At 40.3% G+C, this 19329-nt stretch overlaps 2 protein-coding genes across 6 annotated transcripts in view; both read right to left on the minus strand.

Annotated features, from left to right (window-relative positions):
- Positions 1-11375, minus strand: part of LOC142971936 (CCR4-NOT transcription complex subunit 3-like) — a 20927-nt gene extending 9552 nt beyond the window's left edge. Inside the window, exons 1-11 of one of the 5 annotated variants that reach the window (XM_076112683.1) lie at positions 11213-11375; positions 9274-9336; positions 5152-6155; positions 4382-4414; positions 3926-4000; positions 3365-3454; positions 2576-2704; positions 2065-2160; positions 758-880; positions 581-671; positions 190-323 (exon numbers count right to left, since the gene is read on the minus strand). In XM_076112683.1, the coding sequence (XP_075968798.1) occupies positions 190-323; positions 581-671; positions 758-880; positions 2065-2160; positions 2576-2704; positions 3365-3454; positions 3926-4000; positions 4382-4414; positions 5152-5340 (960 nt within the window). In that variant the 5' untranslated portion in view covers positions 5341-6155; positions 9274-9336; positions 11213-11375. Of the gene's footprint in view, positions 1-189; positions 324-580; positions 672-757; positions 881-2064; positions 2161-2575; positions 2705-3364; positions 3455-3925; positions 4001-4381; positions 4415-5151; positions 7953-9273; positions 9337-11212 lie in introns of those variants that run through there. The other 4 variants (XM_076112687.1, XM_076112688.1, XM_076112686.1 and 1 more) reach the window with 4 other exon arrangements.
- A 2436-nt stretch (positions 11376-13811) lies between these two features.
- LOC142931464 (coiled-coil domain-containing protein 106-like) lies at positions 13812-18826 on the minus strand. The gene is made up of 7 exons (XM_076075382.1): positions 18778-18826; positions 17623-17769; positions 16551-16742; positions 15748-15921; positions 15432-15641; positions 14747-14907; positions 13812-13967 (listed from the first exon to the last, which is right to left on the minus strand). The coding sequence occupies exons 1-7, from the start codon at positions 18815-18817 to the stop codon at positions 13812-13814; spliced, it is 1080 nt and encodes a 359-aa protein (XP_075931497.1). The 5' UTR covers positions 18818-18826.
- Between the last annotated feature and the right edge of the window lie 503 nt (positions 18827-19329).

Consider the following 19329-nt stretch of genomic DNA (forward strand, 5'->3'; position numbering starts at 1 on the left):
TCTACTTTTCAGTGAAGAGAGAAAAGAGAAGTTGTCAATATGTGGAAAGGTTTCAGCCTGATGATCAGTTTACTACTATTTGACGTTAATGTGATCGCATGAAAACCTCAACACTTTGTGCCAGAATGTCAGCGTGACATGCCGACGGACAATAGTTTGGGGGTAAATTTTCTCGTATTGTTTTCATACCGTAGTGCAAGTGGCCGGCGACGGCGGGATGGGTGAAGACGAGGTGGTGGAGTTCGGTGTGCTGCTCGAGTTCTGGAAGATCTCGTCCTCCAATTGCGAGTTCCCCGGCGGGGAGGTGGCGACCAGCGTCTGAGCTGAAGGTTCATCAGAGACACAGAGAAGAGTTCAGTGAGGGTCACAACACGGTCGCTGTTTTGGATCATCACGCCGTGGTGCGGATGACAGCGTCTGCAGTTATTCAACTCTTGAAATGTGAATCTTCTTCGCTCTACCTGCACATCTGTTGTTAATAAACGTTTCTTTCTCTTGTGGCTGAACCTGAGCTTTGCTCCTAAATTGACACAGTTTATATTTCTACTGTGTGCAAACAAACGAAGCAAACTAAACTTACGGATGTCATCCAGGTCCAGGTCGTCGTACAGAAACTCGTTCTCCTCAAAGTCCGGATCCTGCGACGAGTCTAGATAATACTCCACGTCATCCTTTAGAAAAGACAGAACGAATGTCAGATATTGTATAAGATGAGCTGCGTCTACGAGCAAGAGGTCTTCTGAAGACACGAGCCTACCTTGATCTTCCTGATGGAGTCCACCTGGATCGAGTCGTTGTCCAGCATCCTCAGTATGGTCTCCAGCATCCGGATGTGGTGCCGATGCTTCTCAATGAACTTCTTCAGCTCCTCAATCCGGTCCTGGGGGGGGGGGGGGGGGGGGTAGATGATTGTGGTGCGAGTTATTATTATTTCTTTAGCAGATGAAATGATGAAACAACCTCGTGGTTCCTCCTGAACAACAGCTACAAGAGAACAACAGCTGTAATGTAGTGAGTTCAGATGTTATTACATTTACGGCACAAACACACGTTTTTATTGGACTATTTGGTGTAAAAATGTTCATATTTAACATGCTGGAGGGGATGTACGCCGCCTTGTTCCAATGCAAAGCACAAACTAATTTAAATCAATTATTCATTGAAAAAACTGGTTTACGAGAAACTTATTAAAGTTTTAAAGTTAAACATACAGTGCAGGAGTGAAAGGCTACATGTGCACTTTATGACGTTATGCATCGTACAACAGGCACAGCACCACTTCTGATTTCAATATTTAATTAATGCTCCGAAGCACTTTAAATGTCATGCGTGTTGTGTGTTGTTTCCTGTGTTTGAGGGTCGAACTGTGTTCTTCTCAGAGATATCTGGATAAACAGAACAAACAAGAGCGACACTGGGGGTCACCGGCTGAACTGATGTGATTATAACGCAGGGAGGAACTAATGCGTTTCATCACAATGCACCTTAATGTGCGGGATGCTGAGTGCATAAAGGATCTACGAGGGTACATTTAAACTTTAAGTGCTGAGGAATGAGGAGAGAACCGCGCTGAATTAACCGTCTCATGCAGGATGAAATGCTTTTGTTCGGATCTTTTCAAACACCTGGAACTTAAAGCCAAAACAAAACAAACTGCAGCTTTAATGATTTAGTTCTCGCTGCTGTTGGACTTTTTATTTTTTAGCAACAAGCTTTTCCATCCACCGAGTCTAACTGACCAACTAATGGTGTTTAGCGGTGCAGAGATCAGAAGCGCCCCGTCAGCAGGAGTCCAGCAACTCCTCTGGAATACAGAAAGAAAACCTCATTCATAAAATATGTTGACGTGCAAAACAGTGCCCGTCAAGGGAGCAGTTGGAGATGAAACATTTTTCTATAAAAAAGGCCCCGTAGAGGACTTTAAAGGAGAGAAGTAGTGAAAGAAGGTTATCCTCATCAGGAGATACATGTAGGAAACACTATCTGAGGACCAACAAGAGAGCAAATACCAGGAAGGAGGATTAAAGACAGAGTGAATGGATGAGAGGGTGAGGACAGACCGACCTCTTTGTCTCCTTTCTTTTTCCTCGTCTGGACTGAGAGAGACTCCACTTCGCTCTCAAACTGGTCCACCTGCATGTTCAACGTGTCGATCGTGTTCTGGAGGAGAGAGAGAGGAACAAACGGTTAACCGTGTGACGAGGAGCTGTTCGACTTCTCATTTAAAATCGCTTTTCTTTATCTCATGTGAACCGACAATCTCAGAGTTTTGGACAAAAATAAGCGATTTGAAGACTTTTCATTATATTCCAACATTTCATCATCTAAATATAAGTCCTCTCTTACTCTCTGATGTGTTAATGTCAGCAGCTGCTGGTTAATGAGGGTTTTTCTGAAAGTCGAGACGTTAGTTTCTCTTCATTTTGCTTTCGGTTCCACTTTTATTCCCACTTTCAGTTCCAGATTTAGTTTAAAAACAAAATATAACAAACGTTCCCATCAGCAGACAAATTAACGCCGAGCGTGGACCAGAGTCGACTTGTATTTAGGAACATTTTGAGACAACGTTACTCACCGTCAGCCACGTGCCGACCTCCTCCTTCTCCTTCTGGGCCGGGTCCACCTTCTGGGCCAGACCCAGCCCTTCTTTAGAGTACGCCTTCGTCTTGGTTTCTCTCTCCACTATTTTGAACCGCTCCATTTGCTGCAGACAGACAGACACACAAAGACCAAGAGACAAACACAGCATGTTTAAAATAAAGCTCTACTTGTTGATCAATATACTATAAATAATCTTTTATATTCTATAAGCAGGAAACACACCACAGGTTGTTTTACACTACAAAAGACAGAGGAAATCCCCGTTTTTTGTTAATTCTTCTGTTCTTAAATAATCTTAACAATGACGGAGCTGTAAATTGGGAGAACTTGGCAACAATGAATGGAAGTCTGGCACCAGAGGAGCCATTAGAAGCCCACTCAGCAGAGCAGAACTAGGACGTTAGAGCCTCTTCACAGCCGACCTGTAGTCGGGCCCTGAACTGTCACAGTGACGTCCTACATCTCGGTGTAAACACTCGGTAGATTGTGATGCTTCCATCAGGATCTCCTGGTAGCTACATTCACTCCTGAAAGTCCAATATTTGCAGATAAATGAAGGTAAACTTGTAACTTATTACCCGATATGTCACTTAAAGAGCATTGTAATCTCCCTACAAGAGCCATAAGTCATTCATCATCATCTAGAAAGACGTGGACTTTGTCAAATCCAATTTTTTAAAAGCCTTTTGAAGACTTCCAGAGTTCAGAACAAACACCGTCCTCCAGAGTCACTGTTGTAACCACCGCGACAGGTCCTACTCACCGTTTCTATGAGTTTGCGGTTCTCTACTAGCTGCCTTTTGTCTTTGATCTCGTTGGATGCAACCCACGTCTTGATCTGGTCTCGAAGACGCTGAAGAAGAAGAAGAAGAGGGAGAGAGAGAGAGATGCAGATGCATCAGTGAAAGCATGCAGAGACTCGTCCTCAACAGTCATGGATGGTGAACTTGAGTGTTGTATACGCAGCAAACAGGCTTGGCTTGGAGTTTGGTCCTCATGGTAACACACACACACACACACACACACACACACACACACACACACACACACACACACACACACACACACACACACACACACACACACACACACACACACACACACACACACACACACACACACACACACACACACACACTTCTGGGCAGGTTAAACAGTATCAGGTCAGCAAACAATCAATGTCCTTTCATCCTCTTTCAGAGACCAAACCTGAAACACATCACACCTCAACCGCTCAACATCTGGCTGTTTCTGTCTCACTTGCTGACTGGCTAATGTTGAGACTCTTTCTACAGCCGGTGTTGACCGATCTCTCTGTGTTTACCTGAAGCTTTTTAATCTCCTTCTTGAGGTCTGCTTCATATTTCTCCTTCTGGTTGGCGTTGGCTGCATTGTGAAGCTGAGGAGGGAAAACAAACGACAGCATCAAACAAGTTCCGGTCAAAACACAGAACAATACAGCAAATGTCTTTGTTTTTATAAATATGTTCTGAAAATACTGCACAGAATACATGAATTAATAAGTATACGTATTAATATACTTGTCAATATCTGTGACAAGTTTTGCCGGCCTGAAAACAAAGTATTGTGGATTACATTAGATTTATTGTCATTTGTACAGGTACATATTCTCAGAATCAGCTTTATATATATATATATATATATATATATTAAATTAAAAGCCAGTTAAAAAAGATACACACTATATGCAAATAAATACACACTTTATAAAAAAAGTACAGTTTATTAGTTATATCATTTTTTTTAAATGCACACTTACATTTGTTTTAGCTTTGTGCAACTCTACTGATCTCTGTGGTGGAAATTTCATGTTCGTTGCAGAAGCAAAAAGTCACAATTAATCACGGAAAAAAAGACAAACATGAGACAAGATGGATTATTAAAAAACATGATACAAATGATGATAGAACAAGACTAGTGAACGATCAGCATTACAACCACAGCAGCACAATAATCGGGGGTATAGTGAAGGAACTGGGACGCCCGCTCCTCTAAAGGACTGCTGTGGCTGCGGAGGCCTTCGTCTCAGCTAACAACAGAAACTCAAGAGGCAGAAAATGGAAATCAATTTAAAGAATGCAGGAAAATAAACACTTTAAAGACACTGACATGTTTCACTAAGAGACGTCGTTCACTTCTCTAGATCTTAATCTCAGTAAATAAAACATCCGAAGATGGAATTCAACATCATTCTGTCGGCATTTACTCCCCAATAATAAACACAAATAATGACAATTAGAGGCTGGAACAATAATCAACAATAGTCAACAATAGCTGTGATTAACATCTGGAGTTATTTCTAATACCACAGTTCTCTGGTTGCAGCTTCTCTCTGCTGGTTTTCTTACTCTGTTATTCTGTAGTTTGTCACAGTTTTCGGACATTTTACAGATTCCAGTTTCAAACCATTTGAGTTTTTAATATCATTACATCTTAGACTGTGGATCAGACTTAAAAAAGTCTCTGGCAAATAGCGATGGGACTATTTTCTTGCAATCTAAACAAACTGTAGTTTATATCCTTCCTCACCTTTTGCCAAATGTCTTCAAACTGTTCGACTCCTTCCGCTACTTTTTTCAGACATCGATCTATTTCACCTGGAGGAGACGAGAGGAGCAAGAGGAGACGAGAGGAGCAGGAGGAGTCGAGGGGAGCAGGAGGAGCAGGATTAACAATTACAGAAGCAAAACTGATCACGTTAAAAGAGAATACAAACATCACAACACGAAGGAGCAGATTTAACGGATTATCTGGAGAAAAACCAGAAAACACATCTTTTAAAAGTCATTCGAGGTTCCAGGTTTGAGGTTCTACGCGGCAAAGTAACGCAGGTAACATAGCCTGCCTCTTATATCTCTCTCACTCACACACACACACACACACACACACACACACACACACACACACACACACACACACACACACACACACACACACACACACACACACACACACACACACACACACACACACACACACACACACACACACACACACACATACATAAACCCACACACACACACACACACACACACACACACACACACACACACACACACACAAACCCACACCCCCGCGCACGCACACCCACACACACCAGCAGAGCGTTTACAGATTGCGTTTGACGTCCTTATGAAATATGCATATCTTAAAGAGGTACATTAAGCTTCAGGGTTCAACTTTAAAGTTTTCTTCTTTTTTTTTTTTTCACTTGCCTGTTGCAAATTTACCCGCCGCCATTTTCCTCATGATTGCACGTTGGGTGCCGTGCGCGGGCAACTCTCAACGGTAACGAGGAGGAAGCGAGACAGATCGGCACGTAAGATACTTCCAGCACCGGGACAGACTAGAACTGGGTCTAAGGCCCGGGGGGGGGGGGGGGGGGGGGGGGGGGGCTTATTCTCTCTCTGCTCTGTGTGTCACTCAGAACAACAAAAGCACATGTGAGACGTTCTCTTTTAGTTCCTGAATTGGAATGATTTGTTCTCTTGCATCTGATCCAAAGCTGACACTCGCGGTCACGTGACTGCAGTCTGAGCAGGAAACATGAAACAAATTGGGGGAAAATATCTGTCGTCATTAATTTGTGCAGATTTGCCAAAAAAATAAAAAATAAAAAAAACAACAGCAAAGAATAAACACGTCACATGTTCTCTGAGGTCATAACTCTGATATTAACCATGAAGAAAGAATAACGTTCATTTGTTACGTAGACTATTGTCAGTTTGTCTCAACAACCGTGTATTAAAACGGTAGAATACTGATTATCAGGAGATAGTTAGATGATGTTTAACTCGTATATTTATCCTAATTTAAGCTCAATATATTTAATAGTATTAGTAGTTATCATTTGAAATGTTTCATTACAAGTTACATCGACTTTTAAACATTTACTCTATTTATTGTTGCTGCCATCTTTGATAAGTGTTTATTTTTATTTTTCTTTGAGAACACAATCTCGTATGTGAGATTATTTAATTACTATTTAAGTAAACTCCAATCAGCACAGGAGAGAAAGACTATGAAGAGATGAAGAGGGAACATTGAAGGAGGGTTTGGTAGAAACTGGGAGCTGTGACCAGGAGAGACGTTTAGGAAACATGGAGGTTAAAATTAAAGATTTTTACTAATATATTTTCAATGTCTTTCAGGCAACTTTTCATGACCATATCATCTCTAAAAAACATCTGTTTATACATGAAAAAGAATAACAAGGTCAGAGTCAGACATCACTCCATGCTGAGAACAACAGAACGTCACATGACCTAACTGATCTGATTATAACCAACGGGCTATAGATGTTAGTTCATCTTAACTGAACCACAGACACTCTATAAACAGGTGTTTTGTCTCCATGACTTCTACTAAATGTTCTGGGTTTATTTAGAAGGCCTGGAAACGGATATTTTCTAATTTTCTAATGATTTTTCAGTGTTTTCGTTGTTGTGATCGCATGAACCGTGTGCTGCGTTCAGGAACGCCCAAAGAACCGGTTCAGAGGTTAAAATGTGAAAGAGTTTTATTAAAAAACGGACACAATGTTGTGCTTGTGAACGAGCCATTAAAGACTAAATAACTTCCTGTTTGAAAAAAGCTTTCTAACTCATTACAATCTGTAACGGTTATATTAATGTTGTTCTGATTATTAATTGATTGATTGTGCGACCGAGAACAGAACGAGTGATGTGAACAAACTGTAGTTGGGCCTTAAACTGCCTTGATGTGAGGATTGTGCTGCGGGTGAGTTATTTTTAGATGAAAGTCCACCTCCTCGGTAATAATACATTAAGACTTGACAGAGACTAGTTGGCGCTTGTGCTTAATCTTTTCTTCTTCATGAAGGGGAGATTTTAGGGGAGATATTTGTTGAGGTTCAGTCGGGAGACGTCACGCGAAGGGACGAGACGAATCAATCCCGTCAGAAAAGTGTGTTTCAGACAGTCAGCTGACAGTCAGATTAAAGAAGAGGAAGACGTCTGGTGGACGCAGAGCCTCAGTTCACCGTCTCTGTACACAAAGCTCTGGTCGGGTGGAGATACTGATACAAGTATCACAGAGGAACCAATAGAACTACTGTTCATGGATTTTTGACCGTTTCATCTGACAAAATAAATGTACATTTTACATCAATACCACAATTGTAAAAATTCAAAATAGCAATGCTGACATTTGGCATTAGGTATGCACCGATTCATCGGCCAAATATTTGTCTTAATAATGGCTGATGGTTGTGTATTTGTCACATTCGTCGTGGCGGTTATTTACGGTCTGAGTTGGACAACAGTTGCTGACATCTGCTGCCGGTTTGAAGAAGGAGGAGGAGAAGGAGAAGAAGAAGGAGGAGGGAGGGAGGAGGGAGGAGGAGGAGGAGGAGGAGGAGGAGGAGGAGGAGGAGGAGGAGGAGGAGGAGGAGGAGGAGGAGGAGGAGGAGGAGGAGGAGGAGGAGGAGGAGGAGGAGGAAGAAGAAGAAGAAGAAGAAGAAGAAGAAGAAGAAGAAGAAGAAGAAGAAGAAGAAGAAGAAGAAGAAGAAGAAGAAGAAGAAGAAGAAGAAGAAGAAGAAGAAGGAGGAGAAGAAGAAGGAGAAGGAGGAGAAGGAGGAGAAGGAGAAGACACAGCTGGACACGACGGTGGAGGGAGTAACACACCGCCTCGACGAAAGATGAGCAACAAAAGAACGTCGTAGTCTGTATGAAAACACATTTTATGTTTCTAATTGTTTATATATCTAATTCATGTTCTTTGTAAGTGCTCGTCTGACTCGCCCGAGATGATTTTGATCAGTTTACAGAAATACAAAGAAGCCACAGCGTGTTTTAATCACCTGTAACAGAACAGAATGTTGGCCGGAGTTGTTTAGCAGCTAAAAAAAGCTTCTGAAGCCGTTCAGAAAAATAATCTTTTTAATTAAACAGTTGTTTTTCATAACTCTGTATAATTGAATTTGTGCTCACGGTGAAATGGAATGCTGACTGACTTTAAAACTGTTATTTCTTTCATTTATAATGAAGATTAATTAGTTTCAAACAGGGGGAATAAAAACACTAAACATACAACAAAGACAAGAGACGGACACTCGCACTGGAAACCTGAGAATAACAAAATGAACAGCGTACCGATGCACCTGTTCAGTGTTTGTTCTTCTTCTGTTCTTATTTGAGAAGGTAAAAGGTGACAAAGAGCTCAGGTAGATCCATCATGTTTGAGCTGAATCTACAGAAACCAAAACCACACGTATACCCGACTCTAACCCGACAGGACGACCCGGGGAACAAGCTGCTGGTGACTTCTGTTTACATCCCTGCTTCTCTTGTCAACCGAGCAGCGTGAAACTAAAAGTTGTTTTTGTTTCTCCACTTCGGGTCACATAACAGAACAAAGCAGCAGTGGGTGTGATCTCACTAAAGCCGAGCACATGTTTGAATCTGGTGTTTGAACCTCCTTACAGTGACAGACGGGCGTGGACGCCATCGGAGGGACTTTCAGATCACGGAAATGTAAATTGTGGCTCTTCCTGCGTTACCTTGTTTACTTTGTCGTAAACCTCAACCCACCTGGAACCTGATCAGACCACAACGAGTCCTGCTTCGCACGAGTTCAGGTGTTTTGATGGGACACACACACACACACACACACACACACACAAGATCTCACCTTGAAGTTTCCTTTTATCGGCCATGACTGATGACTAGGATGATGTCTTCATGCCGTCTTTCACTGCAGGAAACGAGAGACAAAAGACTGTTTACTGTGTGCGTTTGTTGGTTTAATTAAAACAGGGAAAGTGCACATTATTACACAAATGAACATGTTGAACAAGTGAATCCCTGATGATGGAACCTTTACCCTCCAAAATGTCCCGACAGGAGTTGACTGGGACTAAAAGAAACATCCTCCCTTGGATACTTTTATACTCGTTTCTTTAATCTGTGATGTTCAAAGAGTCATTTCCAGGAATGCACATCAGCTGATCATGTGTACATCTCACTAAAATGTTTTTCAAACACACCGGAGAACAAGTTTGAACAAGTTCTATTCAAGTTGTGATCTTATGCATTTCCACGGCTGATTTGATAGCGAAACCTACGGATTATTGTTGATATTTATAGTTGATGAATCCTATTCTGCAATCAAACTGCTGGAGAAATCTGAACGTGATGCACGTTTGACTACGTTAGCACGAGATCTTCACACAACAAAGTGGAGCGAGATATGAATTAAGAGGCAGGAAAGATGCCTTCATTGGGACACTTCTGATTGAGATTCATGGCTTCAAGCGTGAGGCACCAAAGCGTGAGAGCCAGCACGTTTTGAGACTACACTTGATGAATCCATAAGTGAAACTAAAGATGTATAAATTCAATAATTTAAGTCTAAATAACTTCACAAGAGCGTAAAGTATATCTGCTCCTACATGTGGCCTGGCTACTATCCTTGAAGGAGTTTCAGTATTTAGATTAAATTAACTTTTCTTTCTGCTGTTTTGCACCGTGGGACATCTGTCACAGATTGCTGCCTTTGCAAATAACAATAAAGCAAATAAAAATACGAGGATGAAGAAGTAACATTTAGGAACGATGACGTAGTTTAAATGTTATTTCTTGACAAACACCTTCACTTCAAATAATACTAAAATAAAAAAAGAATGGAGCACTGACGACGGTCTCTATCTTGACGTTTGTGTTTTTTTTCTGTATGAATTTTTCTACTGCAGTTTACCACATAATATATATTTATTTAAATGTTTAACATTGTATCGAGTGTTCTACTAGTAAAGACCAATATTAGCGTTGTCTTGTGTGTGTATATGTATATACATATATCATGTTGTATTTGTACTTGTTTTCAAGTGTGCCTGTTAATAAGTATTCTCTTTGTTGTAAAGCACTTTGAACTACACCTCCTGTATGAATGGTGCCGTTAAATAAAGTGTATTATTATCTCCCCTCTCTTGTACTTCACCTCTCTACTGTTCACATAAAGCACAGATATATATATTTAAATAAAGAAAACGTTGTTCATATAAAACCCACCTCTGGGTGATCAACGTGATCAATAACATTGATAACAATATACAATAAAGGAACGTTTTATTTTAAAATATTTGACCCAGATAAAACCTCTACGACATTTTAAATGCACCCACACACTTTAAATATTATTTTAGATTATTTATGATACGTGTGTGACTTGATCCACTGACCCAGAATGATCCATTATGTCAGATTAACTATATTATTTAGATAAATTAAACTTAGCTTTAGAAACTAAGACATATTTGAGTAATTTAAAGTCTGACACCGAGCTCACGTGCATGTTCTGGTTCTTTTACAGGTTGGATTAACATTACTTTTTTTTAACAGACGAAACCCAAAGTCTAGCTTTGCGTTAGCGTTACTTTACCGAACAGGCGCACACATCTGGACGCAGATGTGTGCGCCTGTTTGGTCTTTTTAACGGTAAACACACGCGTTGATGTGTTGTCAGTGTGCAGAGCTGCAGCTTCTATCCGATGTGGGAGACACAATTTGGAAAGAAGGGGGGGGGGGGAAGGCTCATAAATGCATCACCTTTGAGTCTGCGATTAATTTACCTGGATTTTACCGAGCTGCGATGTCTTCCCTCGGTCGCCACACTCCGGTAAATCTTCAACGATTCAGTACAAATGCTGTTTTTTCCTTTAAAAAAAAATATAATGTCAATTCTTCTCGCTTAAACAATCACTCCGCACATCCAAGATGGCTGCCAGGAACACCTCCTCCTTCCGATGCCCTGTTGGACACAAGTCCCGCCCAGCTCGTCTGTGACTGGTCCATGGCTGGCCGCTCCCGTACTCTTATTCGTCGAGGCTTGCTGTCGGTCACGAGAAGCTTGTTTTTTACTACTTCCGGGATATATCCTGCTCTGATTGGACTGTTTGTTAAGGTGAAAGGTTAAACTGAGTTGTGCCACGCCCCTCCATGTACATTTTTTTTAAACTCAACTTTATTTATAATAACACAACCAAGAACGGTGACAAATCCGTTGTCTAAATCATTTCTTACCATGAAATTGATTGCTTAGAGGTCAACATTGACTCTAGTTTACTGTGTTTTTATCGTGACAGACCAACAGGTTTATCTTTTTCAAGTTAATTTCTTTAAATCCTGTCAAGTTTGTTTATTTCTTACCTAAAAGACCAAAAAAACAACAGTAAAGACAAAAGAAATTTAGCAATTTTAAAATTTGAGACCATGCATGTGAGACAATAAAATGTTCAAGTTATACTTTATTATTTAAATTCAATAAAATAAGTAATAAATTAAAAACACGATGAAATCAAGTACAAATTTGAATTTATATACAATAAATTAAGTGTTTGATTTATTACTGCTCCTTGTTATTTTACTATCAGATCCTAATGTGTTTCTCTTTATTTGTATTTTATTATGAAAATAACCCAGACTTTCCTGAATGTGTGATGAATGGATGCACCAACCAGTGACCTTTTGCCGATATTGCCAGATTTAAACCTCCCCTGGCTAACTCTGACCACAACACCATCCACGTAATTCCCACATATAAAACCACATGTTAAACCGGTGACAGTGTGGCCAGAAGATGATACAGAACAACTTAAAGGCTGTTTGCTGTGCACAGATTGGGAAACGTTTAATGATGCCGATATGGACGCGGCTACAGGCTACATTAATTTCTGTGTGGACAATGTACTTACTAAAATAGGACATAATTGTGTACCCAAACATTACACCATTAACTAAAGGAATGCATTATAGGAAAAAAGGCAGACTTTAGAAATGGACAGTTAGAGTGGACAGTTATTTTGATAGAAAATACATTTTGCGTCTATGAACGCAAATTTTCTTGCAGTGAAACTGCTTGAAAACTGCACATTTACTTTTGTTGGCTCCTTATATTCTTTTGTAAATGGCATCACAATAAAATAAACGTTATCCACCCTTGTTCTGGATCTCGACTCCTGCAGTGATTTATGAACATTCCATGACCACTTTATTTAAAACTGACTGCAGTGTATTGAACTTGGTGTCGATGGCGCTAAATCTGTTTCAGGTCCCTTATCCACTTTCAGGACCCATCCATCGCAGGTTATCATAAACTATCATAACATCCGCATTACTCCTTCCCTCCACCGGAGGGCGCTGCAGCCTTCATACTATTATAAATAAGATCTTTTCCGCAAAATCAGTCTCATTTCTTAAATATTCAATAAGTAAAATCTGTGTTCAGTCACTTTAAATGAATCAGTTGAATCTCTGTCAGTTGTAGAATTAAATCATTTTGCTGCAGTCAACTTCTTTACCAGAGCATGTAGATAAATGGTAGAAACGTAAAATGGAGTTTAGTGTCTCGTGGTGTATTATTTCTCATTTACTCGTCTGAATGCTGGACTCTAACTGAATTCATACCTTCACTTACATCATTCATGGATTGTGTCCCGATTGTAAAAAAAACAAACAAAACAATCAAACATTTAAAGCGATTTACTTTCTTTCGTGATAAAACATTTCAAACCTTCTAATACCACACGGTTCACAAAACTGCAACATCAGCACGCACATCTGGCCAACATAAATACAATGCATAACTAAGGCACCAAATATATGAACGAAACAAATGATCATTTTTTACCAATAGCAAATATTTTATAAAATAATATTTTATACACTACAAAACTGTGTCAAAAACAAATAAAGCAAATAAATAAATAAGTAAATATATATCTCTTTTTGATACAAAACAAAAGGCCAGTCATCTTAGTAAACGATCATCTGGGGTCTGTAAATACTCCCAGAGCAAATTCAACAGTCTTTGTCTAGAATTACACATTTACTGATTACTTTGGTGTCTTCTAGTTAAAGTATAACTCCAGTTAATTCCTGAGGAAAAGCAAAAAGTAACTTTAACCTCGAATGAAAATCTTCACAACAACTGAGTTACAGCAAAAATAAATCCTTCCCACCTTTACAGCTGCTCGATGAATAAAAAGGAAAATCACAAATATAAATCAAGCAAAAAACCTTAAATGTTTTCAAACTAAATAAATCCTGCTATTTGGCATCTAATAACATTTCCACATGTATTGTATCTTCTTCTTCTTTTAAGGCAATGAAAAAGTAAAGTGGAAACAGTTCAAAATAAAGATGAACCTCCCGTCTCCTCCAGCCTGTTGGTCAGTTTCTGAACCTGTAGGAGATCGGCAGCAGCTTGTGAGTCTTCTTCATGGCCTGGACCTTGGCGTGCGTCGGCTCGTCCATGGTCTTGTAGCACCGCCGGGCGTAATCCAAAAGCTTCTCCTTCGACGCCTCGAACTCCCCGACCTCCGCCACCTGCAGGAACGTCAGAGGCGGTCTTTGATTTAGTGGACATTTAAATCCGGTAGATGCAGACCTTTTTAAACCCGACAACATAACAGCGTTGCAGTCAAGACCACCTAAACCGAGACCAAGACAGGATCAAGACCAGGGTGTATCGAGACCAAGACAGGACCGAGACTTTGAGGGTTTCAGACCAAGTCAAGGCCGAGACCAGGGTGTATCTAGACCTAGACAGGACCAAGACCAGGGTGTATCGAGACCAAGACAGGACCAAGACTTTGAGGGTTTCAGACCAAGTCAAGGCCGAGACTAGAGTGTATCGAAACAAGATGCTGACAAATAATTGTATTGCAATGATTTTACATCTGCTTTATTTATACCAATGCTACACTAAACTAACTGTCATAACGACTGTTTAGGGAGTCGATTTCATTTTAAGGAGAGAAATTGGGATCAGTTGAGTGTTTAGGATAATTTGTTTTGCCGATTAGAAAACAAAAGTTAATGTCTGTAACTGTTTTTATTCTACAACTTTGGATCAAGCAAATGTCTGCGGTGTTGCAATCATTAAAACAGAGCTTAAGTTAAGTAATAAATCTGCTCCCAAACAAAAAAAATACCACATTTTTCAGTGCGTATGAATTACACACATATTAAAATATACAGGTTATTTTTTTTTTTATTAGCGTAGGTTGTTGGCCTTATAGAAGGCGACTGACTTTGTCCTACAGTCCAGACACATGCCGGCTATCACGAACAGGAACAAAATAAAAATAAATAAAAAGTCAGACCTTCTCTGGAGCCATCAGCAGCAGCTCTGCGATGGGAGAGGTGGAGGCCATGGTGTTTCGGTCGACTCCGTGGATCTGGAAGGCTCGGGACATGCTCCTCACCCGCTGGTAGGTCGTCAGGATCTTCTTGTAGCGGATCATGACCCCCTCTGGGTCTTTAACTGGGGAGGAGCAGGTAGAGAGAGGGGAGATGAAATGGAGGGTGGAAATACTGAACATAAGAAACTGCTTTTGGTTGATGTGGATTCATTTGGACTCAAACACAGAATTATGCTTTTGGTGCTTGCTTTTATTTCTTAAAGGGACAGTGTGTAGGATTTGGCGTCATCTGGTGGTGCAACCACACCGCCGTTCTGGGCTACTGTAGAGACATGGCGGTGCAATATGGCGGACCCCTCCTCCCGCTCCCAATGTAGTTATGAGGGGCTCATTTTAAGATCACGAAAACACAACAATTCTTAGTTTCAGGTGATCATGAAAACATAGTTATGAATATTGTATTTAATTTCTGCTAATATATCTCTTTAAATTCTACACACTGGCCCTTTAAATCTGCTGGTTTGACTTCAGCAGGACAAAGAACTTTGTGTATTAAACAACAGTACACAGTATATAAGTACAGTATATAGTATAGTTTAGTACGATACAGTATTGTATATAGTATAGTATATAGTCTAGCCCCCACCTCTCTGTCTCTCCCTCCCGTGGGTGATCCTGAAGATCCTCCTCATCTTCATCCTCGGCTCTCCGTTGGCTCGCCCTCGGCCCTTCTTCTTCGACCCCTTCTCCACCGAGGAGTCCTCGTCTTCCTCCTCGTCCTCCTCCTCCTCTTCTTCCTCCACGTACTCGTCCTCGGTGTAGTATTTATCCTCCTCCAGATGAAACTCCTGCTTCACTGCAGGCGTGAAAGGTGAGGTGGTAAATAATGTAACAGTTATTTCCGTGTAATATTTGAGACTTATATATTTTTCTAACACGATAAGGTGCGTTGATTGGCTCACCGGGGATGGCAGTGCTGCGACGGGTCCGAGATCCTGATCCCTGCAGCCGTTTCAGGGTCATCCCAGACCTCGTGGTCATGGGGGAGGGAGGGGAGGGAGAGCTGGCAGGCTGGACCTTCACACCCCGCTGGGAGTCTCCACACCACTCTGTCACCGTATGAAAGTATAATAATACTCAACTCTAATATACCAAACAAGAAAGAACAGCATGGTGTTTTTACTGACTCTTGAAACCCAGAAAACACATCATTATATATTATATATTATTTAAGTTTCATTGTGTGTCTTTTATAGACAAACTAAATGGTGTAAAAACAACACCAATAATGTAATGCAGTGAAGGCTGCTTCTGGAACTCTACTTGAGTGTTTCTATTTGAAAATAATGTATACTTTTGCTCCACATAAATACAGAGGAATCATTGCACTTTCATCCACTCCATACATGTCACCCATCGGTTTGTTCACTGCTGTGTTGAAGCCTCAAGTTCGGCAGTTTTGGCCGTCACCATCTTGTTTTTTTGCAACCAGAAGTGACACGAGAGGCTATTTCATACGTATATTGTGCCTATTTTAGCTGCTTACAATATATTTCCTAACGGATATTAATGACATTTAATTTATGAATTATCTGTTGCCTATATTAATACAGTATATTAAACAAATACACTACATGTGAATATTGTTTCTTATCATGGATTAAGTTTCTTTGGAGGAATCCTGGTAGAGAGTTTTATGCATGTTCCCGTCACGTTAACTTGTTGATTTCGTTCAACTAAACAGATGTTTTCGCCGACTCCTCACCCTCGGGACCCCTCATGCTGACGATGAATCGGTCCAGCTGACAGCGCAGGAAGTTGCGTTCCTCCTCCAGCTCCTCGATGCGCTTCTGCAGCCAGGCGTTCTTCTCCAGAGTGACGTACAGGTGAGCTCGCAGGTTAGAGACCAGGATGAACGGGCTGTACGGAGAGTGAGGAGGCTCCTGCACCGCGGGCTCTGCAGGACGAGACTTTAGAGAGTAAACCTCAGAGACAGGTCTCAAGAGAATGCCCTTCACTTCCACTAACATGTAGAGGCTGGTGTGATTCACACGGGCTCCTGTTGTACAACAGTGAACACTTTATGCTAAGCTGCACGACGGAATAAATATATATACATATATATATTATTTCTCTTTTTGTGAGGTTATATTATCATGCCATCACATTTGTTATTTATGTATATTTTGTTTGTATTTAGAAAAAAGGAAAGAAAAAAAGACAGAAATAAACCCTGAATCTACCTGTCATATATATATATATCTTTCTTATTATTATTTCTCAATGTATCCATACTGTCAAACTAATTATTCATTTTATTATGTCTCTTGTCATTTACTTATGAATTAATTATTTTTTTCTAGTATTTTCTTTTTCTTTTTCTGATGTTATATTCTCAAGTCATCACATTGTCGTGTTTTTTTGTCTATTTTGCCTGTATTTAAAAGAAGAAATGTACTACTCGTCATATACTGTGTATGTATGTATGTATGTATGTATATATATATATATACACACAGTATATTGATTTGGAGAACTGTGATGTCAGAGAAATTTAATATTCCCAATATCCTTCATCACTTTCTTCAAAGTTAGATAAAAGACAGTGTGTTTAAAGGAAGAACTTTGGGTTCTTTGGGTTTTAACATGCTTGTTAAGGGTTAAATTGATCTCAGACACTATTCAAATTGACAGACTTTCCAACATCTATTGACCTCCTCATGAACACCGTTAACTGCTGATTAACTAACTATCCCAGCTTGCTGCTGCTGCTACTTCATGAAACTGGTGAAACGCTGGAAGTAAAGCGGTGGTCATGTGTCGTAGACGTGACGTACCGTCCATCATCTGCTCACCCTGGTTCAGGTGATACGCAGGTGGCCTCTCGATGCTCTCCTCCAGAGGGAAGGAGACCTCATAGGCATCCAGATACAGACCTCCTCCTCCTGACGATGAGGAGGATGATGATTGGGGCATGTAGTGCTCTGACAATCACACACAAGACAGCAGAACATTAGCAAGTTAAGTGCACCACAACCAAAGACTATTTTCATTATTAATTCATCTGTTGATTCTTCTTTTATTAGTTGATTTGAGTTTATAAATCAGGGTTTCCCACAGTGTTTTAGAGCATTAAAATATGTCCTCCTCTAATATCATCACCGACCACTTAATGAGTCCGTCTTATGGTTTGGGCTAAAATTATTAAATTGATCATAAGACAAGATGTTGTCAATGCAAATCTGGCAATCACAATTCCTCAGAGCAATTTGTACAAAATCCTCATCTTTAAGAAGCTGAAAGCAGAAAATGTTTTAGCATTTTAGCTTCAAAAAATCAATGAGTTAAACAATAAATCAATATCTAAAGTGTTGTAGATGAATGACTGTGGACTGACTTATTGTTTCAACTCCAATAACAAAGTTAATAAAGTTCTAAACTATTTTTAGGTTATTCACTTGAGCTTTACATAAACTAGACAATAAATGATCAAATAAGAGGAGATATAATGTAATTTATCTGGAGGGAAACTGTTGTGCAGCAGCAGTACAAAAGTAGGAAAGAGTGCAAATTTAAAAATACATATTTAAAAAAAAGGAGTAAAAAATATCAATAAAATGTTATACACAATGCCAAAAACAAAAATAGCTCAAATCAACAAAACAGAACATCAGTAAAATAGTCATAACATAGAAAACAGCGTTTAAAGTGTGTACAACTAAATGAGGTATTAGGTCATAAAAACGTGGACTAAAATGTATTAGCTTATCAATAATAATGACTTTTTGGAGGAAGTTTAGAGGCAGTAAGTGATTTGCTCCACAACTCTTTTAAATCTTGTAACATGTCGAGAAAAACACATTCAACAAAGACAGTCGGGTCTAAGAACAGACGTGGTATTTAGCTCATTATAACACCTTAAAGTCATTTAAACGCACCCGTCAGTGGGTTAGTAGCACGAGCTGGATACGCCATTTAAAAGGTGCTCTTACCTGGCTGGTGTACATCGTCTCTGTTGGTTGGAGGGTTCATGACTGAAGGGTCCGTTCAGGTGAGCTGCACTTATCAGTAATACACTGACATACTGTGATAGACTTGTTATTATTAGTCTCCAGTTATACTTCTGTAATACAGCCTGAAACGACACACAGCTGCCCGCGCGACCTCACCCTCAGCGGCAATTACCTGATTATTAAGTGGCTTCAACAGGTGTACCACGCTCAGGTGCGCACATGCGCACAACGATGCGTGTTAATTCGCTCCAGAAAAAAAAGCACCTTTTAATACTTCTGTCCAAACACCTCAGCAGCTCCTACTGTCTGTCTGCATGACTCCACCTCAGACGGAAGTGTCTCGAGCTGCTCTTTCGCGATTGGAGGGTTGGAACTGGGGGCCAGACCGGAAACGCATCACCTGAGGGGGGGTTGGTGCGCAGGTAAGGTTGGAGAAGGAGGCGACGTCCGCAGAAAAGGTGAACAACGCGGAAGCAAAGAAAAGCTGCACGAGAGGAGCTTCAGGAACGATTGAGATTGTATGCAGCTGGA

Source organism: Anarhichas minor, unplaced genomic scaffold (assembly GCF_050575085.1).
Source record: "Anarhichas minor isolate MPS153535 unplaced genomic scaffold, ASM5057508v1 ptg000051l, whole genome shotgun sequence".
In the NCBI taxonomy this organism is placed as follows: domain Eukaryota; kingdom Metazoa; phylum Chordata; class Actinopteri; order Perciformes; family Anarhichadidae; genus Anarhichas; species Anarhichas minor.